Below are 27,958 nucleotides of genomic sequence, written 5' to 3'. Positions count from 1 at the left end.
AGCCTAGTGATGCTAACTTAGTCCTGTCTGCTCGGTTCAGCCTCCTGGGTCTTATTTTTCCTTCCAACCTGGCCTAAGAAATCTGTCCTGCTCCCCACCCAGGGCCAGGGCCTGAGAGAGACAACCCAACCTGTCCAACCTGTTGTGACGTCATCACTTTCTCCACCCACCTGGGCTCTAAGTCTCCAGCCGCCTGGCTCTTCCTGTTCTCTGCTGCTTCCGTCCTCTCCTTGTGACCTCCCCTCCTTGTGACCCTCCCCTTTCTAATTAGTTGAGACTCACCAGCCCACCGGTGGTGACCGACTCTGCACTGGTTCCTTCCCACTGCAAAGGCTAACTGTCCCCAATGAGAAGAGAGTCAGGGTCAAGGCCTCGGGAGAGCAGAGGGTTGAGGGGCACAGAGCCAACGCCCTGAGCCCATTTTCCATCCACCCCTCTCACCCCAACTTCACCTATTCATACACACAACACTCCATGCGGGACCAAGATGGGAAACGGAGCAGAGAGGATTATAAACTTTGTCTTCAAAGGTGAGTTGGGGTCTCTGGGGGAAGAGAGACTTAGACACTAAACAGACTACATGTGAGGCCCCTGCTTTCTATTTTGTGCTAGTAGCCCTCCCCCCCCCCCCCAGCCCCTCATTCCAGCAGATGACAAAGGGTTCTACAGCAGCTGGAGCAGAGAGGTTTCCTCAGTCTGTTTGTTTTGTTTGTTTGTTTGGCTTAGTAATAATGATAAGTTCTTAATAGTGGATTATTTATAATCAGAAAAACAAATTCCACCGCACATTTCTGCCCCAGAGTCCATAGTTAAGTAATGGAGGTTAGACTTTAGGAAAAACTCCACTCATTGAGGTTGCCCTTCCCACAAAATGAAAGGAACAAAAACCTGGAAGACAGGAAAGGAAGAAAGGGATAGAAAAAGGTGGGTCATCCTTATATTGTATTGAAATAGAGACAGAGGAAAGGGTTCAATACTTTGAAGGATTGTTAGATTTCTCTGTTAAGGAAGGAGACTTATTAGAAGGTGACTTGGTGTAGTGGGAAGCAGCTAGGTGGTGGAGTAAAAATGGTTCCAGGCTTGGAGTCAGGAAGACCTGAGTTCAAATCCAGCCTCAGATACTTACTAGCTGTGTGGGTCACTTAGCCCTGTTTGCCTCCATTTCTTCATCTGTAAAATGAGCTGGAGAAGGAAGTGACAAACACTCGTATCTTTGCAAAGACCCTCAAATGGGATCATGAAGAGTCAGACTCGACTAAAACTGACTGAACAACAACAATGGAGTAGTGGAAAGAACTTTGGGATTTGGAGCTAATGGACTAGGACTGTGCCACTTTTACCACCCTTGTGAACTTTGTTAAATCACTTAACTTTTCTGGGCCTCAGTTTCCTCATATGTAAAATAAAGGAATTAGGCTAGTTGATCTCTAAGGTACTTTAAACTTTAAATATATGATCTGATTTAGGAAGTGAACTTCCTCTAATTAGTCAACAAACATTTATTAAGCACCTACTGTTTTTAAAAAATTTTATAAACATTTTTATTTAAGGTTTTGAGTTCCAAATTCTCTGCCTCCTCCCCTCCCTCCCCTCCTGCTGGCTGAGGTGATGGGCTATGAGATAGAGGTTATACATGAAGAACTTACTATTTACCAGCATTGTGCTAGGTGGCTGAGAATACAAAGTTTTCACCCTTGAAAAACAAGGGCATCTGGGGTCTGGGCCCCTCAATTCTCTCCCCTGCTTCTTATTCCTCTTGGATGTCTCCCTTAGAAGTGTAGCTGCAGACTCTGACCCTTTCTACCACCCTCTTTCTGCATTAGCATGTGTGGCCACCCTGTGGTCGGCTTCTCTTACACCCCACTCTCCCTTCAGGGCAGGGTGTACAATGTAGGACCCCAGCTTCCCCAGTCCACCCCACACACTAAGCCTCTCCCAGACCCAGCCCTTACTCTGGCTCAAACTCCCTACAGGGCAATAGGACATTTACCCAGGGAGCTGGGGAAAACTGCACTCCTTCTTACCTGAGGAAAGGTGGGAGTGGGAAAGAACAGGGGAAGGAGCAGAGGTGATCTGGTGCCCAGGAGACGGAGAGGCCCATCCTCTTCCGAGGGATAAATTAGCTTATAGGGCTTAGAGTGGGGGACAGAGAGAGACAGACACACAGAGAAACAGAGACAGAAGGACCCAGATACATATGAATATTCTTACTTGTCAACTTGCCTACAAATGCCTATCCTTGTACATACAGACAATATATAAACACAGACGTGCAAATTCATGAAAACCTGGTACCCTCACATATGTACATATATAGGGCATATATTACATAAAAGCAAGGGGCATCAAGGTGGCACAGGGGATTAAAGTTCTGGACTTGGATTCAAGACCTGATCTTACTACTAATTTGCTGTGTGATTGGACAAATCACTTAAATCTCCCTCTCACAGTTGTCTGCATCATCAGGTTCATTTTAAAGATGCGGACAACTGTGAGAGAGAGATTTAAGTAACATATAAAAGAGCACATAATACATACATATACATACAAGTGCAAGCAGGCATAAATATCCACACCTAAACAATTGCTAATAATTGTAAGAAAACAGGTAGATAGAACACCAGCCCTGGAGTCAGGAGGACCTGAGTTCAAATGAGGCCTCAGACATTTACTAGCTGTGTGACCCTGGGCAAGTCATTTTTACCCCAATTAAGGAAGGAAGGAATTTTTTCTAATTTTGGAAAAATTAGACATTTTTAACTCTTAAAGAAACTTCCATTCTCCCCTCTGCTTTTCCATCACATTGTAAGAGTTGTTAGAAGGTAGAGACCTAGGTTCCCCCTCCCACAGCCACATTTGTAGCTATGGACTTGTAATGGAAACAGAAGAAGTTTATGGGGTGCGTAGAAATACCAAAAATTGAGATGGCTTTGTTAGCTGGGGGCCAGACCATCCCCAAAATACCCAGGATAGTGATAACCCGCAGAAGCATAGAGAAAAAGAGAAGTAACAGAATACTAGAAACAGACAGAATCAAAGGCTCTAAAGAGAGATGCTGAGATGCTCAGAAAGAATGCCTGCTATTCAGTTCTTCACCTAGCAGGTGGTTTAGCTAGCACTCACCATGGACTCACCATCACCCTTTAACACTTCTCTGCTTCAATATCTCTTTCCGTGGTGCTGATAGGGGAATCTGGAGTGGGGAAGACCAACCTGTTGTCAAGATCACACGAAATGAGTTCAACCATGACAGTCGGACAACCATTGGGGTGGAATTCTCTACTCGAACTGTGCTGCTAGGAACAGCTGCTGTCAAAAGCCCAGATCTGGGACACAGCTGGGCTGGAGCGATACCCGTGCCATCACTTCAGCGTGATTTGTCTTGGGGCTTTGAGGGATGGGAGCAGGAGAAACTTGGGGACTGTGTTTAGGAACAGGAAAGTGAGAAGCTGATTGAACTATACAATAGTTTCTATCTATACAGAATTTTTTTTTCCCCAACACCCCTGTTTAAATGTAGCAGCAGTAGGAAGGTATAATGATCAGAGTTTGCTCAACTATTTGCCCTACACACCCTACTATAGATTATTGCTTAGATGGGTTTCTTTCTTTTTTTTTTTTGCAGGGCTATGGGGGGTTAAGTGACTTGCCCAGGGTCACACAGCTAGCAAGTGTTAAGTGTCTGAGGCTGGATTTGAACTCAGGTACTCCTGAATCCAGGGCCAGTGCTTTATCCACTGTGCCACCTAGCTGCCCCCTAGATGGGTTTCTTATTGTTTCTTCTCTGCTCTAGGAAGTTGTATTAAAGAATATGTCATTACACACACACACACACACACACACACACACACACACACACACATCTATCTCTGTCTTTATATATCTATATCTAGCTATCTAGCTCTGAGCTCCCAGCCAGAGATAGCTCTCTGGCAAAATACTCCAGTGCTCACTCTCTTCTCTGGGGGTACTCCCTTTTTAATTACCTCCTCCTGAGTTTTATTTCCAATAAGTAAACCTAGACTAGCAAAGACCTTTGGTTAATTCTGTTTATTAGAGACAAAGTAAATCTTAAAGCAGAGAAGGTGAATAGACTTTCCCCCATTCCCCGGAAAGGTTTCAGGCTGCCACTAGGAAGCCCAAGGGGAGAAAGGAGATAAGGATTATAAAGGTCCATAGATTAGGGAAGGTTTTTTAGCATCTCACCATCTATCTTGACCCTCTTTGGTGACTGATTAACCCAAACAGCTTCCCTCCCTCCCAGAGTCTTGGCCTCCCATCACTTCCACTCTCTCAGCTCCATACAGGTTTTTCATGGATTTCCCTTATCTCAATCATGCATCTTTTACATGACTAATCTGGGGCTAGGTTCTCTTCCTGCTTCTACCTAGATTGACTTTTAAAAGTTAGCCAGGGGTGTGGCAAATTATTCACTCAAGGGATTTTGTCCACCTCCAAAGGAGATCACCTGGCATAGCTGCCTTTTTTTTGTTAGTTTAACAAATTGTTAGCCTATTTTCTGTGATTAGTTTCTGGGCTTTCAAGAACCATCTCCTTTACATTCTCCTAGTTAAACATTTACTGTCTCTGGCAAATCTACTGAAGAAAATTTAGGCATATTTGTCCATAGTCCTAAATTCTAGATAGAAGTTTAGTAACTACAGGTTTAAATTATGTTCCAGACAATTTTATATGCACATGTAACGATAGCACATGCTTGCATATACACACAAGCAAATAGGCAAAATCAGCAAAATACAGCAATGCCATAATAACACAGGAATAGAATATGCCTAAATAGCAACATACCTGCAAATAGACGAGGTCAAGTCAATGAGCCAGGTTAATTGAGCTAAGCAATGGGGATAGAGAGAAAGGCAAAAGGACAGTGTTTGTTCTCAAGGAGGTCAGGGTCTTAGAGGAACCAACATGAAAACAACTCCCTACAAACAAGGTAATATAGGATAAATTGATGACATAACATCATCGGGGGGTCAGGAAAGTCTTCTTGCAGAAGGTGGGCGTTAGCCAGGAATTGAAGGAAACCAAGAGACATAGATGAGGATGGAGAGCATCTTAGGCATGGGGGCAACTGTCGAGATGAGAGACAGATTATTTTGTTAAGAAAAGCAGATGGGGGCAGCTAGGTGGCACAGTGCATAGAGCACCAGCTCTGGATTCAGGAGGACCTGAGTTCAAATCCCATCCTCAGGAACCTTAACACTTACTAGCTGTGTGACCCTGGTCAAGTCACTTAACCCCAATTGACTCACTTAAAAAAAAAACTGGGGGCAGCTAGGTAGTGCAGTGGATAAAGCATTGGCCCTGGATTCAGGAGGACCTAAGTTCAAATCCAGCCTCAGACACTTGTCACTTACAGCTGCATGACCCTGGGCAAGTCCACTTAACCCTCATTGCCCCCGCCAAAAAAAAAAAAGAAAAGCAAGAAATCAGTGTTACTGGATCTCAGAACATGTGGAGTAAGGTATAAGAAGACTGGGGCGTAGCTAGGTGGTGCAGTGGATAGAACACTGGCCCTGAAGTCCGGAGGAAACTGAATTCAAATTCTGTCTCAGACACTTATTAGCATGTGACCCTGGGCAAGTCTTTTAAACTTTGATTACCTCCTCTAAACACCGCCCCCCCCCATAAAGAAGAAGAAGACTGTAAAGGTAGGAAGGGTGTCAGGCTGTGAAGGGACATAATACCAAACAAAGGATTTACATTTGGTCCTGTAGGTGATAAGGAGCTCCTTGAAGTTGCAACATGGTTGGAAGATTAATTAGGAAGGTCATTTGACAAGCTTGAATAGAGAGAGGATGGACTAGAGGGGGAAGAGACTTTAAGCAGGGATACCAACTAGCAGGTTATTGCAGTAGTCTTGGCATGAGGTGATGAGAGCCTGTTACTGGGGCAGTGGCAAAGTCAGAGGAGAGAAGGGAATGTATAGGAAAGGTGTTAAGGTAAACTGTAAGACTTGGTAACAGATTGAATATGTGAGAGAGAGTGGGGAGTAGAGGATGACAACCTGGGTTGTGAACCCATGTTACTGGGAAGATTGTGGTCCCTTGTACAGTAATAGGAAGTTTGGGAGGGGGTGAGGGCTCAGGGAGGAAGCTAAATGAGTTCAGTTTTAGACATGTGAGTTTAGATGTCCACTTGACCTCCAGTTCTAGATGTCTAATAGGCAGCTGAAAATGTGAGTTTGGAGGTTAGGAATAGAGATTGAAGGCTTGGTAAATAGAATTGAAAAATCATCAACAGAGAGGTGATCATTGAATCCATGGAAGTTGGTAAGATCACTAAGTACAGAGCAGCTAGGTGGCATAGTGGATAAAACACGGCCCTGGATTCAGGAGGACCTGAGTTCAAATCTGGCCTCAGACACTTGACACTTCTAGCTGTGTGACCCTGGGCAAGTCACTTAACCTCATTGCCCCCCCCCCCCCACACACACACACAAAAAGATCACTAAGTAAAATGGTAGAAGGAGAACTCTGTCCTAGGGGACAGAACCCACAGCCAGCAGCGAGAAACAAGCTAAATTATGCTAATGTGTATAGTACATAAAAATGAAGTAATTACCTCGTATACCAATGAACATATGTAATTACATGCAAGACACAACTTATGTTAGTCTTATTATATGGTTAGAAACCTCATGGGTCAATCTAGACAAAGATCAAATACACTTAAGTGTTCTGTAATTTGCAGACCTTTCTGCCCTATACCTGAACTGTTGATGTTATGGGCTGATCATAGACATCATTAGAACTATAGTACAATTACCCCTTCCCCATCTCGACTCTCCCCTTCGCAGTTTTGATGTATCACAGATCGGCCTAAGAAATTAAATGGGGGGCAATTAGGTGGCACAGTGGATAGAGCACCGGCCCTGGAGTCAGACGGACCTGAGTTCAAATCTGGCCTCAGACGCTTGACACCTACTAGCTGTGTGACCCTGGGCAAGTCACTAACCCCAATTGCCTCACAAAAAAAAAAAAGAAGAAAAAGGAAAAGGAAAAAAAGAAATTAAATGGGAGGGCAACTAGGTAGCACAGTGGATAAAGCACCAGCCCTGGATTCAAGAGGACCTGAGTTCAACCTGACCGTAGACACTGACACTTACTAGCTGTGTGACCTTGGGCAAGTCACTTAACCCTCATTACCCTGTGAAAGAAAGAAAGGAAGGAAGGAAGGAAGGAAGGAAGGAAGGAAGGAAGGAAGGAAGGAAGGAAGGAAGGAAGGAAGGAAGGAAGGAAGGAAGGAAGGAAGGAAAGAAATTAAATGGAAATCTTGAGGGAGTTTTGTAGAAGCTGCAGATGATACTGCAAGAGTAGCAGATGACACAGAGCCTGTGACCAAATGCTTAACCCAAATTTTACAAGAAAGTACTGTAAACACCCCATGGAAGAAAAAGGAAAAAAAATTCAGTCTTCTCTAGTTCGAAGAGAGAGTCAAACATATTTGTGCAGATTTTCCAGATTGTGGGGGCACTGCACCCTTAACCCAACAATGTGGAAGCAATAATTGTACTATATCCCTAAAATTAAACTCATGAAAGGTGCAGGCTGGCTAGCGGTATTACTACCTCTATGTAGTAATATATCTATATAGACATAGATATAGATAGATATGATACTTATATCAATCTATCTTAAATCTAGCTATCTAAGATATATCTTATATGTATGATATATCTGTATCTTAGGAGTCTTTGAAGCTGAACATCTAAGCAAGAAAGGGGTTCAGTCCTCTCCTCCTATTGGAGTGGTTGCTGAGTTACAGTATACTGAATCTTCTTCACTTGAAATATCTGTTTCCGGGGGGCAGCTAGGTGGCACAGTGGATAGAGCACCGGCCCTGGAGTCAGGAGCACCTGAGTTCAAATCCGGCCTTAGACACTTAACACCTACTAGCTGTGTGACCTGGGCAAGTCACTTAACCCCAATTGCCTCACAAAAAAAAAAATGATTGCAATGAATTGTTGTTATAGGGCACCCCCCAGTTTCTGGTGCTATTCTATAAAATGGGAAAGTTGCCCAGTCTGTCTACAACTAACTACAAAGAAGCAAGACTTCTTAGCTAAACCATCTTTTTGTCCGAGGTCTTGACAACAAGGCCAAGCATTATGCTTTTTTCTGACAGTACTCTTCTGAGTTGAAGTTGTAGCAAGGGGGTAACCTTCTTAGCCAAGAGAGGTCCTGGTTGTTAGCATCTGCAGGTCTCTCCATCCTCAGGAACTGTAAAACACAAGTTAAGGGGCAGCAAGGTGGCGCAGTGGATAGAGCACCAGCCCTGGAGTCAGGAGTACCTGAGTTCAAATCTGGTCTCAGACACTTTACACACTTACTAGCTGTGTGACCCTGGGCAAGTCACTTAACCCCAATTGCCTCACACACACACACACACACACACACACAAAAGAATGAAAATAAATGAGCTTTTAAAAAACCAAAACAAACAAACAAAAAAACACAAGTTAATAGGCCTGCCTGATTCTCGTCCAAACAACATCAGGTGTGGTAAAAAGCCTCTGCATCATCCTGGTAGAGCCTCTACCAGGAACATTACCTATGTTGATGCCACTGAGATTTTTGTCTGGTCTTAGTGCTTCTAACATGTTTATCAAGGTATGGTTGAAATGATTAGTCTATAGATACCCTCTAGGGTAAGTTAGGTAAAGTCCTAGGCATCTTGATGCTGGACACTGCTCAGAGTATTGTGCTTTCAAAGTCTCTGCCTTGGTCTTAATGGTCCCAAGTGGGAAGTCTATGCCCTGTAAAATACTTCTTGTACTTCTTCTGGCAATCAGGGTAAGTGACTTGGCCAGGGTCACATGGCTAGTGTCGGAGGCCAGATTTGAATTCGGGTCATCCTGCTGTCCAGGCCAGTGCTCTATCCACTGTGTCATCTAGCTGCCCCAAGTTCTTTTTTTTTACAATACTTTAGCAGTCATACAAGTTTCCTGGTATCTAGTAGGGTTTACCTGTATATTTCATGAAGTGGTTAGTCACCACCAAAATATGGTCTGTGTGTATACACTACTCCTATGACTAATTAGCATTTTTATAATGATTTAACATTTGCAAAGCACTTTACAAATATTATCCTCACTTTATCCTCACAACAATCCTAAGAAATATGTGCTACTACATGGGAGGAAACTGAGGCAGATAGAAGTTAAGTGACTTGGGACAGCTAGGTGGCGCAGTGGATAGAGCACCGGCCCTGGAGTCAGGAGTACCTGAGTTCAATCTGGCCTCAGACACTTAACACTTACTAGCTGTGTGACCTTGGGCAAGTCACTTAACCCCAATTGCCTCACTAAAAAAAAGAAGTTAAATGACTTGCCCAAGGTCACACAGCTGTGTATGAGGTCAAATTTGTACTAAGGTCTGTCTGATTCCAGCTCCATGGTTCTATCCACTGTACCGACTGTGATCTCTTTCCAGATAGACAGAGTATTTATTAACTGCTTAATATATGCCAGGCACTGTGGTAAGTGCTGGATATATATACATAAGCAAACAAAGAGTCTCTACCCTCAAGAAGTTTACATTCTGATGGGGAAGACAATACCTAAAGAGAAGCTACTCCCCTGCTCAAAAACCTTCAAAGGCCTTCAAATTGCCTCTAGAATAAAATTTGAACTCTTCAGCTGAGCATGGAAGGCCCTTCTCAAGGTGACTCAAGCCTGCCTTTCTAGCCTTATTTCATACTGCTCCCTTTCACAAAACTTTATAATCTAGCACCTGACTGAACTCTGTATTCTAGCTTTCATTCATGAACATAGCTTTTCCCTTTGCTTGAAATTCACTCACATCCTCCTCCCCTCCTCCTCCTCTTCCTTCTCCTCCTCTTCTTTCCTTCTTTCTTCTTCAAATTTTTATTCTTTGGAGGCAATTGGGGTTAAGTGACTTACCCAGGGTCACACAGCTAGTATTAAGTGTCTGAGGCCGGATTTGAACTCAGGTCCTCCTGACTCCAGGGCCAGTGCTCAATCAACTGCAAAATTCACTCTCTCTTATATACACAAGTATGTATATGTATATGTATATGTATATGTTATGTGTATGTGTGTATACACACACATACACACACACACACGCGTGCGCGTGCGCACACGCATGCACGAACACACAAGATAAATCCAAGATAATCAACAGAGAGGAAACTAGCACTTAAAAGCATCAGTAAAGGCTTCTAATAGAAGGTGGGATTTTAATTGATACTTGACGGAAGCCACAAGGTAGAGGTGAGGAGGGAGGGTATTCCAGGCATGGGGGACAGCCAGGAGCTATTCCTGGAGTTGGGAGATAGAGCAGTGTCATTGCATAACAGAGTACATAAGAGAAGCAAGGTATAAAAAGAGTGGAAAGTTAGGAAGTGCAGTGAACACCAGACAAAGGATTTTATATTTGATCTTGGAGGTGATAGGGAAAACATTAAAATAGGAAAAGAAAGAGGAGAAAGAGAGGGAGAGGGCAGGAGAGAGAGAGAGAGAGAGAGAGAGAGAGAGAGAGAGAGAGAGAGAGAGAGAGAGAGAGAGAGAGAGAAGGAGGTTGGGAGGGAGAGAAGGAAGGAAGGAAGGAAGGAAAGAAAGAAAGAACTTTGACAAGGGCAGTTTCAGTTGAATGATGAAGTCAGAAGCCAAATGGGAGTATTAAAAAGAGTAAGGGGGCAGCTTGGTGGTGCAGTGGATAGAGCACCGGCCCTGGAGTCAGGAATACCTGACTTCAAATCCGGCCTCAGACACTTAAACACTTACTAGCTGTGTGACCCTGGGCAAGGTCACTTAACCCCAATTGCCTCACTTAAAAAAAAAAACTAAAAAAAAAAAGAGTAAGAAGAAGGGTGAAGGCATCTATTGTAGACAGTCTTCTCAAGAGTTTAATTACAAAAGGGAAGGGAGATGTGGATGATAGATAGTGGAGATGGAAGGATCAAGTGAAGGGTTTTTTTTTTGAGGATGGGGGAAGACATGGGCATGTTTGTAGGTAGCAGGGAAGTACCCAGTAGGACAGGGAGAGAATGAAGATAAGTGAGAGTTGGGGCAGCTAGGTTGGCGCAGTGGATAAAGCAATTAGCCCTGGATTCAGAAGGACCTGAGTTCAAATCAGTCTAGACACTTGACACTAGCTGTGTGGACCTGGGGGCAAGTCACTTAACCCTCATGCCCTGCAAAAAAGAAGAAGAAAAGTGAGAGTAGGGAAGATAATGAAGCCTTTCATGAACTTCTCCCCCACCTCCACTCCCTGCTTCTGACACAGGGTCCTAAGTAACTAAGATTAAAATTACAGAGCAGGTGCCCCAGGGCATTGTTAGAGAGGGAGTTCCCTCATCTGGTAGTTTCCTATGCCAATAAACCACAGTTCCGATAAAAAATTAAGTTGCTATTTTGTTTTAAGGTTATGAAAGCACTTTTACATTATTATCTCATTTGAGCCTTACAAAACCCTATGAAATAGATGAACAGCCAATAAGTATCCGGGGCAGAGTATCCTCCTGAATCCATGTCCAACCTTCTTGGTTGGGACAACACCAACTGACATCATTACCACCATGGCCTCTCTATGTGTCTGGGGTTAGCCTAAACCATACTTCCCTCTCCAACTTTTCCTCCTAGGTATTACAGAGGGGCAGTTGGGGCCCTACTGGTATTTGACCTAACCAAACACAGACTTATGCCGTGTTAGAGCGCTGGCTGAAGGAGCTATATGACCATGCAGAGGCCACCATCGTTGTCATGCTGGTGGGGAATAAGAGTGACCTGAGCCATGCAAGAGAGGTGCCCACCGATGAGGCTCGAATGTTTGCTGGTGAGGGCTGGGGCTCAAACTCTGTGACTCACATGGGCTTTCTTTGCAAGTTTATTTCAAGTCTCACAGCAATGATTCCCCAGCCAACCTCTTTCTCCCAGTGCCAAGTTCTGAAGAGTTACTTGAACCCTCAGGGGTCTGGTGACTTCCTCAATATGTGTACTCCTTCCCTGATGCAGATTGCAGCCCTTCCATGTCTTAGTCCATACTCTTCATGAGTTGCTATAGTCAAAAAATTCATCACTTTGGCGATGGCCCTTCCAAACTAGGAGGGTCAGAGAGTAGTATAAGCTTTTAGAACCTTGTAGTTTTGGTTCTGCCAAAGTTTGTGCTTGACCTGGCCTGGGCCCTAAACAGTGAAATAATCAACTGCATGTACACATACACATGTTGATATATTTTTGTAAGATATATATACAAAATAAACACCAGGTGTAGTTTTGGGGAGGGGGACACTAGTTCAGGATTCCTAACCTAGATTCTGTGAACCTTGTTTTAAAAATATTTTGATAACTATATTTCAATATAATTGGTTTCCTGTATTCATGTCTACATATTTTTATTGATTGCATTAACAAATTACTGTTCATGAGAGGGGTCATCTGTAGGCTTCACCAGTCTGCCAAAGGGACCCATGATGCCAAAAATAGTTAAGAATCCCCCTACTAGTGTTTTAGGGAATCAGGAAGGGTCCCTATAAAAAGATGGTGATTGACCTGAGTCACCAAGAAGACAAAAGAGTGGAAAGAATGCATTCTTACGATAGGGGAACAGTAGGAGCAAAGGGATATAGTGTGGGAAATAGTAAGAATGACAATTTAGTTTGACCAAAGAGTGCAGGAGTAATATATAATGAGGGTGGAGAGGTAAGTTGAATGAATGAATGAATGAAGAACCAATGATCAAAAGAAAAATGTATTAAGCACTTACCACATGAGGAGGGGCAGCTAGGTGGCGCCATAGTGCTCAGAGTGCAGGGCCTGGAATCTTTCTGAGTTCAAATATGTCTTCAGATACTCACTAGCTGTATAACCCTGGGCAAGTCACTTAATCCTGTTTGCCCTCAGTTTCCTCATCTGTAAAATGAAATAGACAAGGAAATGGCAAACGCTGTAGTATCTTTGTGGAGTAATCCCAAATGGGTCACAAAAAGTAGGACAAGACTGAACAATAACAAGAACAATGATATGTGAGAAGCATTGTGATAAGTGCTGGGGATTTGGGGCCAGATTGTGAGGGACTTTAAAAAACTAAATGAAGTAGTTTTTATTTAATACTAGAGATAATTGGAGAGCCACTGGAGTTTGTTGAGTAGAGGAGTGACATAATCAATCAACAAGTATTTATAAGCATCTCTTTGGTGCCAGATACTGTATAAAGTTTTAAATTGTTGTGAGTCATTTGTCAGTCGTGTTTGACTCTCCGTGACCCCATTTGGGTTTTTTTGGCAAAGATACTAGAGTGGTTGACCCATCTCCCTTCTCCGGTTCCTTTTACAGTGAGGAAAACTGAGGCAAAAAAGGGTTAAGTGACTTGCCCAAGGCACATAGCTTGTGTCTGAAGCCAGATTTGAACTCAGGAGAAAAAGTCTTCCTGACTTCAGGCCTGGAGCTCTGTACACTATGACACCACCTAGCTGCCCAATGTAAAGTTAATACATGCATCCATACATACATATGTATGCATATGTAGGTATATATGTGTGTATATAAGTGTATGTACACCCACACAAAGTATTAAATACAAGGTAGCCTGGGAGGGGAGAGAGAAATCAGGAAAAGCTTCATCCAGAAGATGCTTTCTGAAGTGCATATTAAAAGAAAGAGAGGCTTTAGGAGGCTGGTAAAAAGAGAGCACATTTCAGGAATGGGAGACAGCTAGTTCAAAGGCATAGAGATAGGAGATAAAGTGTCATGTGTGAGGAATGGAGAGAAGGTCAGTATGGCTGGATTGAAGAGTGCTAGTAATATCCAGTGAGACTGGGAAAATGGCCAGAATCTATGCCTAAGGAAAGTCTCTTTGGAAGAGTTCACTTTATGACCCGTGAATAGTGTCAGAGGAAACCGTTGTATAACACTGTTGTTAACAAAAAAACCTTAATTTTGTTCATCATCGCTGTTTAGCGATACATTAACATTTGAGTAGGCTCCCAGAGCAACCTATGGTAACTAGGAGTTCGTTTAAGATGAAAATGATCAGTTTTCGTATGCCTATTTTCCCACCCTATCCCCCATGATAAGTTTATGATCAGTGTATGCACTGTCCTGACAGCGAATTTCAGTGGGGATGATCAAGGTTGTAAGGAGTTTCCAAGGTTCCTCAGATTGTCAATATTAATGCCAATTAATGATTTCCTTTTTTTTGTGTCAGAAAATTAATGGACTCCTGTTTATTGAAACCTCAGCTCTTGACTCCACTAATGTCGAGCTGGCTTTCGAAACTGTCCTCAAGGTTTGTATGTTTTTCTTTATGTCTCTACAGGCCACCACCCTTCCTATTGCTCACTCCCAGGACTTTTCTTGATGTGATGCTCTCCCGGGTGTCAGCTAGAAGTTCAGATAGCTGAGTTCCCCCTGCATCTCACAAGATTTCATCCCAATTCCCTGCTATACCCAGCTTATAGGGCTCCTAATTTCTCTGTCTCTGTCTATCTGTCTGTCTGATTCTGTCCTATCTGTCTCTGTCTGCTTTGTCTCTCTCCGTCTCTCTCTCCTAATATGTATCTGTTTCCTTTCCCCTAGGAAACTTCCTTTGATCTGTTTCACAACTTAGCTACTAGTAGGGAAAGAACTCCCGAAGTCCCGGTCACTGTAGTTCCAAGAGATGGAACCCAGCTACCCAAATTCTCCAGCTCCTTTCAAGTCATGCTGCTCCCAGTGTTAAAGAAAGGGAATTAAATGAAGGTGAAACTAACCTCACTTCTGACTTGTATCCTTTGCCCTCCAGAGATTTTCAGCAAGGTGTCCAAGCAGCGGCAGAACAGTGCCCGTGCCAACGCTATCACTCTGGGCAGTGCCCAAACTGGGCAAGAGCTGGGTCTCAGGAGAAGAAGCTTGCTGTATCAGCCTCTGAAGCCAGCTGGTGATCTGAGTATCTTGGCGTGAAGCCTCTCCTGTTGACCTGAATTTCTTATCATTCTCCCCCCATGAGTCTCAGGCCCTAGACGATGACCCCTTCAGTTGCACCCCTCACTAAACAGAGAGAGAGGGAGGGACGCAAATGTCTAAAAAAGCCATTCCTAGTTGGCTTTGGGGATCTGTGACTGATCACTTTCTTAGTGTTAGGGGAGTGTCTATAACTGATTCCACACCCCTTCCCTGTCACTCCTCTACACAAGATTAATTAGCTTTTGGGATATTTCTGTGCCCTTTGAGAAGGTCACCTGGCCCTAAGTCCCTTGCTCTCACTCATCTGGGAATCCAGGATTTTATTGCCTGCTTTTTTTTTTTTTTTGGCCATGTTCCCCTCCAGCAATGCCCCCCCCCCCCCTCCCATCCTACTGGATCCACAATAAAACTGTTTTTGTTACAAGGGCCACCTGTTGCTTCTCTCTTGTATTTATCCTTTCCCCTCTCTCCACCCACCCATGGGCCCTCAGCATCCTTCCTTCTCCCTCTAGCTCAGGGCCCCCTCCCTAAAATCTCTTCTTTGAAGCCCCCAAGCCTCTGTCTTCCTCCCCACAAGCCTTCTGCCCCCCAGTGCCAGCTGTCTCTGGAGTCCTATGGTCTGGGGATGGTGCCAGGAGGCGGGGAGGTGCCCACCCTCCCCTCTGCCACCCTCAGGGCAGGTGGGAGGGAAGGGGGAAGGGGACCTAGAAGGGAAGACAAAGGAAACAGCATTGGCAGGAACCATCTGGTGCCCTGGGCATTGGTGCCAAGAGCTGAGGTCACCCTATACAGCAGGGGGAGGAGCAGGGAAGAGGGTTCTGGGAGCAGGCACCTTAAACCCCAGCCGTAGATGGGCAGGAGGGCAAAGAGGTAGCTTGGGGCACCTCAGGCCTTGTCTTTTGGGGTAGTGGGTAATGAAGTAAAGAACAAGATACCTAAGCTCCCTTTCTTTCCTCAGCAACTAAAGAGGAGAGCTGATGGCTTTGGTACACGTTGAGGATGATTATTGTGTCCCATTTCTGCCTTTTCTCCCCCATATAGTCAATCTTCTGTCCTCCTAAATGCAGTCTGGAAGACAGGGCCCCACTTCCAAATGTCTTTGGGGCACAAAAGTTCTCTCCATGGCTGGGGAACAGGAAGGAAGCAGGTGAGGGTGATTAAGTACTTAGAAATCCAAAGGAGAGGCAAAGTAGTGAAGAGGGAGGGGTTAATAGGCTCAGAGATGGACACAGACAGAGAGAAGAGAGATCAAACTGTCCCCACGGTAAGACAAGGAAGAAAACCAAAATGTACCCAGAACCCACCCTTCAAGTTGTTCCTTCTCCTGCCCTCCCCACTAAACACACAACCACACACACACACACACACACACACACACCCACACACACACACACACACACACCACACACCCCTCTGCTGGAGCAGAAAAGAAGCAGGGTCTTTAAGTAATAATAATTTTAATTAAAATTAAGTTCTTATAATAGCCACATTTAACACACTAACTCCCCACCCCTTTCTAGGTTTCTCTGCATTTTGTGCAACATCATCCTGACTCCATTATTCATGGGTTGGTTTTTTTGCCCCTATTTTATTTTGCATTTCCTTTTTCCTTCGCAAATTTCGAATTCCTCTTGTCTTCCCTAGATGCCTCAAATTAAGTCTGACCACAATCCTACTTCTACATTCTACAGTGGGAAGACACCCCCCTCCCCGCCCCATCCTGGGAGTAAAAACCCTACCATCCCCTATTATTGGGTGTCCCCAGGACAAACAGCACAGAGTGGATGTGAAATCTGTTCCTGGTGGAAATGGATGGACTAAATGGGAAGGTGGGATGGGGATGTGTGAATGTGGGCAGTCGGAGCACCCAGCATCCCTGCTTCCCTCTCAGCGTGCAGGGAGTGACAGTTCTACTCCTTCACCTAATCTCATCCTGGAAAGGGGAAATCCCCCTGTGGTGGAGGAGAAAGGAAGGGAAGGAGCCTGATTTGATTGGAGGTTGAGGGGGAGGCAAATGCTAAGAAATCACGTTTCCTCCTTGATGTAAGTCTCAAAGGGTTAAATGAGCCAGGGCCCCCATTTTGGGAATTGGGGTGAGAAGGGTATTTTTTAGATTAAGGAAGCTAGATTTGCTTCCCTGCTGGCTCACTCCTGACACCCACCCAAAGATTCATGGATATAGTGAACCAGGGGTGGGTGGCAGGGTCCTTCTGAGTTTATTATAGCCCTTTACCTGCTTCTATACCAGTTGGCTCTGGTTCAAGCCCATTTAAGGTGTGGGTGTCTTAGGGATGGAAGAGATCTTAACCCTTATGACCAACTGGAAAGTCTTCCTAGAAATCTAATATCCATCCCTATTACTGTAGTGTTGGCTTATTTTAAATGGTGTGGGTTGGGGTGAGGGTAGGGGAGGATCTGTGGAGAAAGGATGCCCTTTCCAGACCCAGTGAAACTTTGCAGTTCCTTGAATCTCACGAGACAAAAGGTGGGGTTGGAGATGACCTATCAGACCCTGAAGTGGGACCTTCGGGACTGCGATGGATGGACACATAGGAGGGGAGATGGTAGTAGACTGGAGAAAGGTCCTACATTTAAAGCAAGTGGGATGGAGGGTCAAACTTTCAAGAAGGACTTCCCACATTTGAAGTTGGGAGATGCTAGCATTGAATGGATTTGGGCAGCATTCTCTTCTCCTCAAGAAGAGAGATCCTTTTAGAATGGGCTAATGTTATGGCCTGCCAGATGTGTGTAGAGAGCAGGACCCAATGGTCCCTACATAGTTTCAGGAGTGGGGGACTAGAAGATCGAAGGAAAACTAAAGAATTGCCCTCCCCTGTGCTCCTCATCCAGTCCAGCCTCATCTAGTTCCAAGATCAGTTTTCTATCTTTCCAAGGAGCCTCCAAAACCTCCTTTACTCCCAAACCCCAATTTACCCTGCAAATGGAAAACAGGAATTTTCAGAATTAACTCCCTCCCTTCTCCCCCCTTCCCCCCTCCCCCCAGAAGTCCTAAGTCTAGCCAGGAAACTTCCCCCACTGGGTATCTGAAGATGGGGAGGGCCACCTCTCCCTCCTTCTCTATTTTCCTTTTCTTACGTCTTTTATACATTCTACTGGACACAGAGGTCCTCAATGCTACTAAACTTTAAGCTATCTGTATATCATCTACTCAGTAACTAGTAATTCTCTCTCTCTTTTTTCTCTAGGATTATATGAAATAAATTTGAATTATTATTAATAATTATTATTTTGTAGTAATTTTTTCTTTAAACCCCTCGGCTTCTCTTCTCTCATTTTTTTTTGGTTAAAAAAAAAAAGTATTTCTCTTGAATCTTCTCACCCTTCTCCCTCACTCAGGGTCTCCCCCCTCAGCTGGGATTCCCTCCTTTCCTGTATTAGTTCCTATAACCCCCTGGTCAGAGTGTGTGTGTGGGAAGGGGTTACACTGGAGAGTTCCCAGTCCTCTCATTCTCTATTTCTTGTTCATCCCCTACTTTGTCTGGCTCAGCCTGGCTAGCCCCGATGGGGGTGGGGGGGTGGGGAGAGGTATGGGGCTGGGAGAGCCTACTGAATGAAACAAACTAAATCATCTTTGCCTATTGGTGACTCTCCCAGAAGAATGGCCAAGGAGAGGGGATGAATTCCTCAACCTAACTTTCTCCCCCCCACCTCCCCTCTCCCATGTTTTGGGAGGGGTCAGGCCTACTTCAAACACTTCTGAAACACCCTCTGGAAAACCAAATGACACCCCCCCCCTGAAAAAATGGGGAAAAGAAAAAGGAACATAAACCCAAACATATATTAAAAACACTTTTAAGCTTTAACTCTGAATACAAATGTATTATTTTTTTCTTCTTCTCTCCCTACATATATTCTAAACCTTCTAAAGTTTTTTTATTTTTTTAAGGATCACTTTATCATAAAATAAAATATCCTTCTCATATAATAAATTACCTAATAAAAAGTCTTTTTTTTCCATATTAGTCCAGGTTCTTTGCTACATTTATATGGTAATAAACGCCTTTATTAAAATAGAATATTAAATTATAAAGAACTGCTTTTTTTTTTTTTGCTATTTTTGTTTTCTCCTCTGTATTGGACACCTCTCTCACTCACTCTCCCGCCTCTCCTGTTTTGTCTCACTCTGTGTGTGTAAGTTTGTTTGTTTCTAGGTTTAGCTCGAGAAGTAGTAGGGGGCTGGATTGGGTTTTTCGAGCTCTCTAGATTAACAGTCTTCTGCCTTTAAGGGATAAGGAATGGAAGGGGGCAAGGGGTGGAGACAGACAGCCCTTCTTCCCACCCCCCCTCCCAAGCCCACCCCCGACAACCGAGGGTCCCAATTTGGTTTTGGTTGCTATTGTACAGACGCATCTTGGGATGGCTCATGACAATGAGAAGGATGGAAGTTATCACAGTATGGATTTTTTTTTATATATATATATCTTATTCCATTCCCTTCCCTGAGTTGGGGAAGGAAAGGGGAGAAGAGGAGGATTAGTTAATTCATGATAGGGGGAAGGGGAGAAAGGAGTTTCTCCCTGCCTCCCTATCTCTCCACCTCCTTACAAAGCAGGAAGAATGGGATTCACATTCTAAGTGCTTAGAGATCACTCAATAGTCCCAACCCATTATCTACAAGGGTCCCTGGATTCACCTAGGACTCTCACTCTCCTGCCCCTTCCCCAGCCTGGCCAGCAGAACCAGGGGAGTGTCAAGAGGTCAACAGCAGCCCTGATGTAGGCATTTTGGGAGGGGAAAAGGCGATGTATCAGATCCTCTCTCCCAACAAGATAACCCTCAGAACAGCTCCCAGAGAGAGGCCCCCTCCCCAACCAATCCTACATAGTCCTCTCTTCAAGTCACCTTCCCATGCCCAAACTGGAGGGACTGGGGGCTTTGAGCTCAGCACAATGAATGGAGATAGAACAATGGCAGGGGAACATACCCCCACAAATGGGTAGGGCTATTGCTCTTCTCCTTTCACACAGTTCCTGCCCCTACCAGGCCACAGAACAATTAGGATCCCAAGCTATAGGGGCATCAGCTTTCATTCCTTCCCCAATCCAGGCCACTGCCAACCAATCATTCCCCTCAGATGAACACCCCCCACAACAGATACACAAATTTAATGCCAACAGATGGTCAAGGAGTGGAGGTATCTCCTCCTACTGCCCCTCAGATGCCTGGTGATGCTGAAGAGAGCAGGGTTAGTTTCTCTTGGGCATTCAGAGTGTCTCCTTTGTAGGCAGGGAGGAAGGTGGAGGCTATGTGTGGTGGCAGGGGTGGAGGTGAGGTTGGGAATGGAAAGAGGTTGGTGAGATCTAGTAAATGTGAAAGGGCCATTGAGGCATACCCCTTCTCCCCCCCAACTCCCTCCAGAGGAACATGGCTTCCCAAAAGCTGAACTTAACTAGAGGAACAGGAAGGAAAGGGGAGAGGAGGAGACATGATAGGGAATAGAAGGAAAGGGGGTGAAAGAGACAGGAGAGAAAGTGAGACAGAGAGGAGAGAGTGACAAGGCTAGATGGGGCATAAAGAAGTAGAGCAGAAATGAAGAGTGAGGGAGAGTGAGGAAGAAATAGTGGAGGTATAGAGACTAGATAGAAAAGGACAAGTGTATGAAAGTAAGAGCTAAGGGAGGCAGAGAACATCCCCACTTGTTCCTCTAACTCAGTGCTTACTGTAGGGGATAGTTTAATTCCCAAACCCTAACCCCTCATTCATCTCTCCCCAACAATTCTCTAAAAATACTGTAGTGGAGAGAAGAAGAAGAGGGGAGAGATGGAACTCCCCATGAGAGTTTTCCCTTCTATCCTACCCAAAACAAAGTTCATCCAAAGCAGGATGGTAGGGAAAGCCCAGGAGTTGAGATTTTCTAAATATATGTGTGTCTTTTGGGGGCTAGGAGTAGGAAAAGGTAACAAGGGTTAGGGTAGATTAAGAGGTCAGAGGTTGGAGGTTGGGAATTATGGGTTAGGGGAATTAAAGCATTCTGGGTTCTAGGGGTTTAGTAGCCCTTCCAGATTCAGATGGTACCTTTACTTCTCATTCCCTGTCTTCCCAACAATCACTGAGGAAAGGGAAAGGGTGGCTTAGTGAAAGGGAGGGATTGGATGATGAGATGGGGCAAAACTCTTGCCCCCTGCAAAATATAAAAGGTTCTCTTAGCTGCTTCCAGATTTGAGGGTCTATTGAGGTATCAGAGTTGTAACTCTCAAAGGGAATGTCGTTCATTCCCAGTCTGCCCTCCCTCATCTCCCCAAGATGGAGCCACTGGGAGGGCATAAAGACCCACACCCTACCCTGCTCCCATAGGACTTCCTCCTCCCGAATCCCAAAGCAGGGATCCTTAAACACCCTGTCCCCCACACGATTGCCAATTTCAAAGGACCCTGGTGGAAAACTCAGTCCAAAGCAGGGAGGGAAGCCAAAACTGGGGAGGAGTATTTAGGAGAATATTCGGATGGCTTGTGTGGCTGTGATGTGACAAACAGGACACTCGGGATCGGTTCTCTCGCAGATTCGTACAGCACACTCCATGCAGAAGAGGTTGTGTCCACAAGGGACCAGGGCTGCTGTGACCTCACTCTCGAAGCACACCATACAGTCCCGCCCTCCCCCTGCTCCAGCTGGGCTCCTCAGCCCACCACCCCCAAGTTTGGAGAAGCCCTGGAGGGGTTCCCCCGGCGGTCGCCTTGGAAGCCCAGCCAGCTCTGGGACGGCTGACGATGCTGATGCTGGGGCTGGTGAGCGGTGTGACCCCGGGGGACCAGCCCGGGCCTTGGCCGAAGAGGATGAAGATGAAGAGGCAGAAGAAAAAGGACGGAGGTGGGGGTGGCATTCTCCTGGCCAGCCCAGAGTGGAGGACTAGTGTCAGCCACACTGTAGTATACATCCTGCTTGCCCACTCCATAGCCAGGGAACAGGTAGCCACCGTAGCTAAAGTCACCCCCTTGCTCTCCAAGCCGAGGTGCCTCGAATCCTGACTCGACACCACATTCTCCAATACAACCAAGGCTGTTCTGTCGGAAGGTGGAGAGGGGCTTGCACCCTGGCGGATGGACTCGCCAGGCCTCGGAATAGCGGCTCTCCAGAGCAGGGTCGGGGCTACCTGACAAAAAGTCATTCTCATTGTTGTACTCCAGAATCTTGCCAGTGCGAACAGCAATATGGGTCTCAATCTCCTCTCGTGCTCGTTCCACATTGCCCGGTGCACCCGTGATTTCAAAGACGGGATCTCGGTCCCGGCTGGGTGTGATGATGTAGGTGTTAGTCTGCTGCTGGATCCGCTTGATGGTGGCCCCCTTGGGCCCCACCACTAAGCCCACCACACGGTATGGTACTCGAACCCGAATTGTGACCTGCCCTGGGAGAGCTGGGGCTACTCCAAAGGCAGCCCCTGACTTGTTTCGAGAGGCCGGATCATGGAGAAGTGCTCGGCTGCTGAAATGATCTCCCGTCGTGCAGTGGCCACATCCTCCCGGCGTCCTGTTACATGAAGACTGGTTCCTCACCTCTTACAGGTGTCTTGATGTAGGTGTTGGTCTTGGCTCGTAGGGCCTTGATCTTGCAGCCTAAGGGGGAAAGGATAAAGAGAATAGAGGAGAAATATAGGGGATCTAGAAATATAGGGGATCTTATTAAGATAGAAAGTTAGGGGGCAGCTAGATGGCGCAGTGGATAGAGCACTGGCCCTGGAGTCAGGAGTACCTGAGTTCAAATCCGGCCTCAGACACTTAACACTTACTAGCTGTGTGACACTGGGCAAGTCACTTAACCCCAATTGCCTCACTAAAAAAAAAAAAAAAGAAAGTTAGGATTAATCTGGGCCAAGAATAGACTACTCAGCGGGTGGTAAACTCCTTAATATTTTCATTGTTCCAATATCTCCATAGTCTCTCCTAATCCATCAAATGACCCTCCGATCTATTAACTCTTCCCCAAATCCAACAATTGTGTCTAAATCCATTGATCTTCCCAATCTAGTAATTAACTCTCACCTAAACAATGACCCCCTAAATTCACTCCATGACTTTTCTAAACCACCCACTGATGCCCTGATCCACTCAGTGATCCTCTTAGACACCCACTGACCCTTTATTTTCCCAATAACCTTCCCAATATATTTACTGTCTTCTCAAATTACTCACAGACCCACTGGACCCAAAATCCACACACTGACCTCTCTCATCATCTGCTACTCATCCATCCAAGCCTACTCATTGGGCCTTGGCAAGTACTCACTGACCCTTCAGTTTGTACAATGGATCCCCTGTCTATCTACTGACCCTCAATCTATCTAATGATTCCCCCTAAATACTCACTGATTCCAAATCTACTCATATGCCACAACTCTCCACATAGACCTGCTTCCAATCCAATCACTGACCCCTAAAATACTCATGACCTCCAAACCTGCTGGTTCCAAATCTACCCAATACCCCTCCAGACCACTCATTGAGCCTCTAATCTACCTGATTCTTGCATCTACTTACTACCTGCTGACCCTCAATCTATTTGCTAATCTTCCAATCCACCTAATAGTCCCCAAACCTGCTTAATGACCCTCTAAAAATTTATTGACCCCTTATATTCAACCACTGATACCCCAATCTACCCAGTGACCTCCAATTTAAAGAAAGACCCCTTGCAATCCATTCAGACCCCCCCAAATATACTCATTTGTCTCCCCCGACTGCCTTTGTCTACTCTCCAGTGTAGTCACTTATCTTCTGATTTAGCCCTGACCCCCATATATTCCCTCAACCCTACAGAGTTTGAAGAAATAACCAGACCCAGGCAAAGGAAAGAGATGAGCCTAAGATTAGTGACAGAGGAGTGGGAGAAGCGACAAAATATGTTATCTTGGGCATGCAATTCCTGTCCACTACCCCCTCCCCCATGAAGAAAGATGACAGGCCAGGATATGTATATGTGGGGTAGGGGTAAAGTAAGGTAAGTAAGTAAAGTAAGGACCCCCTCCCCCAGCTTTGGGGTTGGGGACTAGATGAGAAATGTTATATCTGTGAGGTTGGGTACAAAACAGGGAGAACAAGAGAAAGGCAGAGACAAAGAGACAAAGAGGGAGATGGAAAGGAAAAGCGTGTGTGCGTGTGTGTGTGTGTGTGTGTGTGTGTATGTGAGTGTGTGTAGGGAGTAGGCACCTAAACTAAGGGCACACCCTGCACCATGACCACAGGAAGACTAGAGAATCGCTCCTCTCCTCTCTTTTCCATGTCAATCTTCCTCCTCCTATGGAGGAGATACGGACACACAGTGATGGAACAGGACACTTGATAGGAACATCTGACAGGGATGCTCCCCTACTCCCCTACACAAAAGCACATACCGTTTGCTACATCAGTGAATGTAATATACACTGTATATAATACACAACATACACTGACACATACACACGTGTATATACACAGACACAAAATTCACTCCCTGATCCTCCCCCTGCACACATACATCCAAAATACACACGTTAAGATAATGCAAAAAAGACACTCTCAGACACTCCTGACAACATCCACACACCTTGGACAAATGTACGTTCTTCCCCATCTCAATTCAAACACATCCCATTTCAAAATATATACAAGATTTCCCACACACTGATGCTCCCAATCTTCTGGACTTCAGGGATCCCAGACAGACCTTACGAACCCTTTCCCTACTACCTTGACTTTCCCTGACTTTTCGCCGGCCATCCCCCCATGCTTTTGATGGTCTCTCTCCTAATCTCCACCTCCTGCCTTCTCGGGCTTCCTTCAGGTCCCAGCTAAACTCTCATCTCCAGTCAGAAGACTTTCCCAATTGCCCTTAATGCTAGGCCCTCCCCGCTGAGATTACCTACAATCTACCCTGTCTATGGTTCTTTTGGATATAGTTCGCATGTTGTCTTCCCCATAAGTCTGGGAGTTCCTTGAGAGCAGAGACTATCTTTTTCCTTTCTTTGTATTCCCCAGAGCTTAGCACAGTATCTAGCACATAAGAGCCACTTCATAAATGCTTCTTGACTTGACTTTCTTTAAATAATACCCCCAGATCGAGGTCACTGAGTACCTCCCAATTTACTGGTTCTCCCACAGCCCTAGTTCGTAGTTCTGTCTCCCTGTATTCTACTCCGGACAGCCTCCTCCTTAAAGCTAGTTTGACTGGGAAGACTAGGAAATAGTCTTCTCTATCATCTACCTGCTTGCTACTGAGCTCCCTATCCCACCTACTTCAACATCAGTAGTTATTTATTCTGTATGCAAGGAGACTTGGGGAACGGTGAGGGGTTTCCTTCCTCAGCACCTCTGCTCAGAGGCAGTGGGATGGCTGCAATGACCTCTGAGAGAACACCTGTATCCAAGTTTGGAACATAGAACTTAAGTGTGATTGGACACCTTACAAAGGGGCCTAGGGGAAGAAGGAGAAGCTAGGATCTAGGAACAAGAGCTAGAGATCTAAGAAAGGCTAAGAAGCTGACAGGGGGTGGATGGGGGAAGTAGCTGAGAAGATGAAAGTAGACACCACATGAAGGGGATTTTTTGGATATGGAAACTCACTTTGGGCTCAAGACAGACAGGAAGGGATTGGGGCTACAGCAGGAGGGATGGAGGTTAGACTGAAGGAAAGACTTCCTGACTGACATTTCAGAATCAGACCTTCTCCTAGTCCAACTTGAGGACTGGCCCATATTATATACGGGCAGAGGCAGAGAAAGAAAAAAAATCATGGTGACCCAGACAGTCTGGGGGTGGGGGTGAGCTTCTTAAAATTCCCCCTCTCTGAGAAAATGTGTCAGCCTCCCAATCCTACAATTCCACTTGTCAGGATTTCTCTGTTGTGAACACAACAGAAAATCCAACTTTCTAAACCAGCATTCCCAAAGATTTAGCACCTGATCTGTGGAGGGTGAGATGAAAAGAGACTTCATACTTCTACTTACTTCTCCATCAGTCTCCCGGTTAAGCTCTCACACTTTAAGGGTGGAGTTTTAAAAATAAGGACTAGCCAGGACTCCTGTGTTTTTGCCACCTCCCCCCACCCTCTCCCAGTTAGAATCCTACCCCTCTATTGTTTCCAAGGCTTGGGACAGCCCCACCTCCTCTCCTTCCCCCTCTCCTATCCTAGTCCCTTTGCAATTTCTAGATCCACCCCCTCCCTCCCCGAGGTAAACCTGCAGAAGGAAGGATCCCTCAAGACCCCTGTTTGCTTATTCTGGGACTCTTCCTACCTCCCAACTCTCAGCATAGGGATGCTGGAAAGGAGGGTGTGGTAGAGACACACAACACTAGGTTGATTCTGCAAATCGACCCCCGCCCCCCCCTCCCCCAGCTCAGGTTCAACTCCTCCCCGGAGCCAATCTCTCCAAACAGGGGTATCTAGCTCCCCCTTCCCAGAACCCCTATTTTCTCACCCCACCCGCAGCAAACCCACTCCTCAGGCTCCTCCTGTCCCCCCTGGGCTCGCCAACCCAGAACAAAAGCTAGAGCAAGAGAAGGAGAGAGGGAGGAGGGGTGGGGGACAGGACCAGGATCCAAGGCCCAGGACCTCCTTGGAGGGAGCCCCCACCCCATGCCATCCCCACCCCAGCCTCCGAACTTTGGTGGAAAGATGGTCTGAAGCCCCCACCTCCTATAGTCTAAGCACCCCCACCCACCCTTCTAGTGCCCCTCCCCCAGGTTCCAGCCCTTCCCCCCCAGCCACACCCCCTTCCATTCCAACACTCAGTCCAACAAAGAGACACCCAGTCCCAGCTACCCAGGCTCCGTCTCCCCCAAAAGTATGTAACTCAGGGGGCCAGAGCGATTGCAGGGCACCCCTCTTCTTATCCCCGCCCACTTGCCAAGGGGGAGTAGGTGCAAAGGAGTGACTATCCCCACATTCCTCTAGCTTTTCCAGCTCAGAACGGACACCCCCTCCGACAATCCAGTCTGGGTGGCAAGACCACTAAACCCGACTCCCTTGTTGTTAGCATTTCTTTGTCTTAGGGGAGAATCTAGGGGAGGGTGCCCCCGGAACGATCCCAGTGGGGATCAGAAGGGAACTTTATGTCACTTGGAAATTGGGGGCGGAGGCGGGTCCCCCTTTGTGAGGAAGGGATGGAGCTAGGGACTGGTTAGGGGGGAATGAACTTTTCCTGGCCCGGGAGAAGGAGGATGCTGGAATGGGCGGGAGGGGAGCAGGGGGGGATGCCAGGGTCCCGGTGCCTCCCCCCTTTCTCCACTTACCTTGTCTGCCCACGATCTCCGCCACGTGTTCCGATGTGGGCACGGGGACACACTCCGTGGTGTTGCTGCTACTCTTGAGCCGCAGCTCGGCCTCTGTGTACAGGGCGCAGAGCTTGGCATCGCCTGCCCCTTTAGGGGCCGCTGGTGGCTGGGGCGGCTGGGCCGGGGGGGCCGCCGGCTGGGCTGCCGGGGGCGCCGGGGGTGGCGGCGGCGGGGCAGGCTGAGGGGGGGCGGTTGACGGGGCGGGGGCGTTGCCCCCCCCACCTCCCCGTCCTCGCCCGCCGTGGGGGCGGGGGGCTCCCCCAAACCAAGGAGGCAGAGTTGATCCAGGGCGAGCTGGAGGGCCCGCTCGTCTTCCAGGAGACCCCGGTCCTTCGCGCTCCCTCCGAAACATCCCAGTTCCCCAAATCCCCCATTTCTTTCCATTATTCCAGATACCACTAGACTAGGCATGGCGAAACAAAAGCTGAGAGAGAGGGAGAGAGGGAGAGAGAGGGGGAGAGAGGGGGGGGAAAGGGAGAGAGAGGGAGAGGGCGAGAGGGAGAGAGGGAGGGAGAGAGGGAGAGAAGGAGAGAGAGAGAGAGAGAGAGCGAGAGAGAGAGAGAGAGCGAGAGAGAGAGAGGTGGAAGGGGAGGGAAGGGGAGAGGAGGGGGTGTGTGGTGTGGGGAGGGGGGAACAAGAACTGGGGAGGGGGTGAAGAAAGCAAGATAGAAAGATAGACCCTCCCCCTGCGCCCCCCCTCCCCAAACACCCCTGTAATCCGACTTCCCCTCTCCCCAGCCCCCTGGGGGGGTGGGGGGAGTTG

General features: G+C 46.5%; 2 protein-coding genes across 2 annotated transcripts; one reads left to right on the top strand and one right to left on the bottom strand.

The window, feature by feature from the left end:
* Positions 1-64: 64 nt before the first annotated feature.
* Positions 65-14,894, top strand: RAB25 (RAB25, member RAS oncogene family). The gene is given in 10 exon segments (XM_043963204.1): positions 65-529; positions 3,175-3,223; positions 3,226-3,314; positions 3,316-3,354; positions 3,356-3,372; positions 11,630-11,679; positions 11,682-11,822; positions 14,194-14,273; positions 14,771-14,863; positions 14,865-14,894. Coding segments are annotated over 10 exon segments (630 nt in total). The 5' UTR covers positions 65-487.
* A 4,385-nt stretch (positions 14,895-19,279) lies between these two features.
* MEX3A (mex-3 RNA binding family member A) lies at positions 19,280-27,606 on the bottom strand. Its single transcript, XM_044005135.1, is given in 6 exon segments — positions 19,280-21,750; positions 21,753-22,346; positions 22,349-22,423; positions 22,426-22,503; positions 27,154-27,423; positions 27,426-27,606. Coding segments are annotated over 6 exon segments (1,572 nt in total). The 3' UTR covers positions 19,280-21,376.
* Between the last annotated feature and the right edge of the window lie 352 nt (positions 27,607-27,958).

Source organism: Dromiciops gliroides, chromosome 4, assembly GCF_019393635.1.
Source record: "Dromiciops gliroides isolate mDroGli1 chromosome 4, mDroGli1.pri, whole genome shotgun sequence".
Taxonomy (NCBI): Eukaryota; Metazoa; Chordata; class Mammalia; order Microbiotheria; family Microbiotheriidae; genus Dromiciops; species Dromiciops gliroides.
The sequence above is the reverse complement of the archived record's forward strand: the minus strand, read 5'-3'. Positions and strand labels throughout refer to the sequence as shown.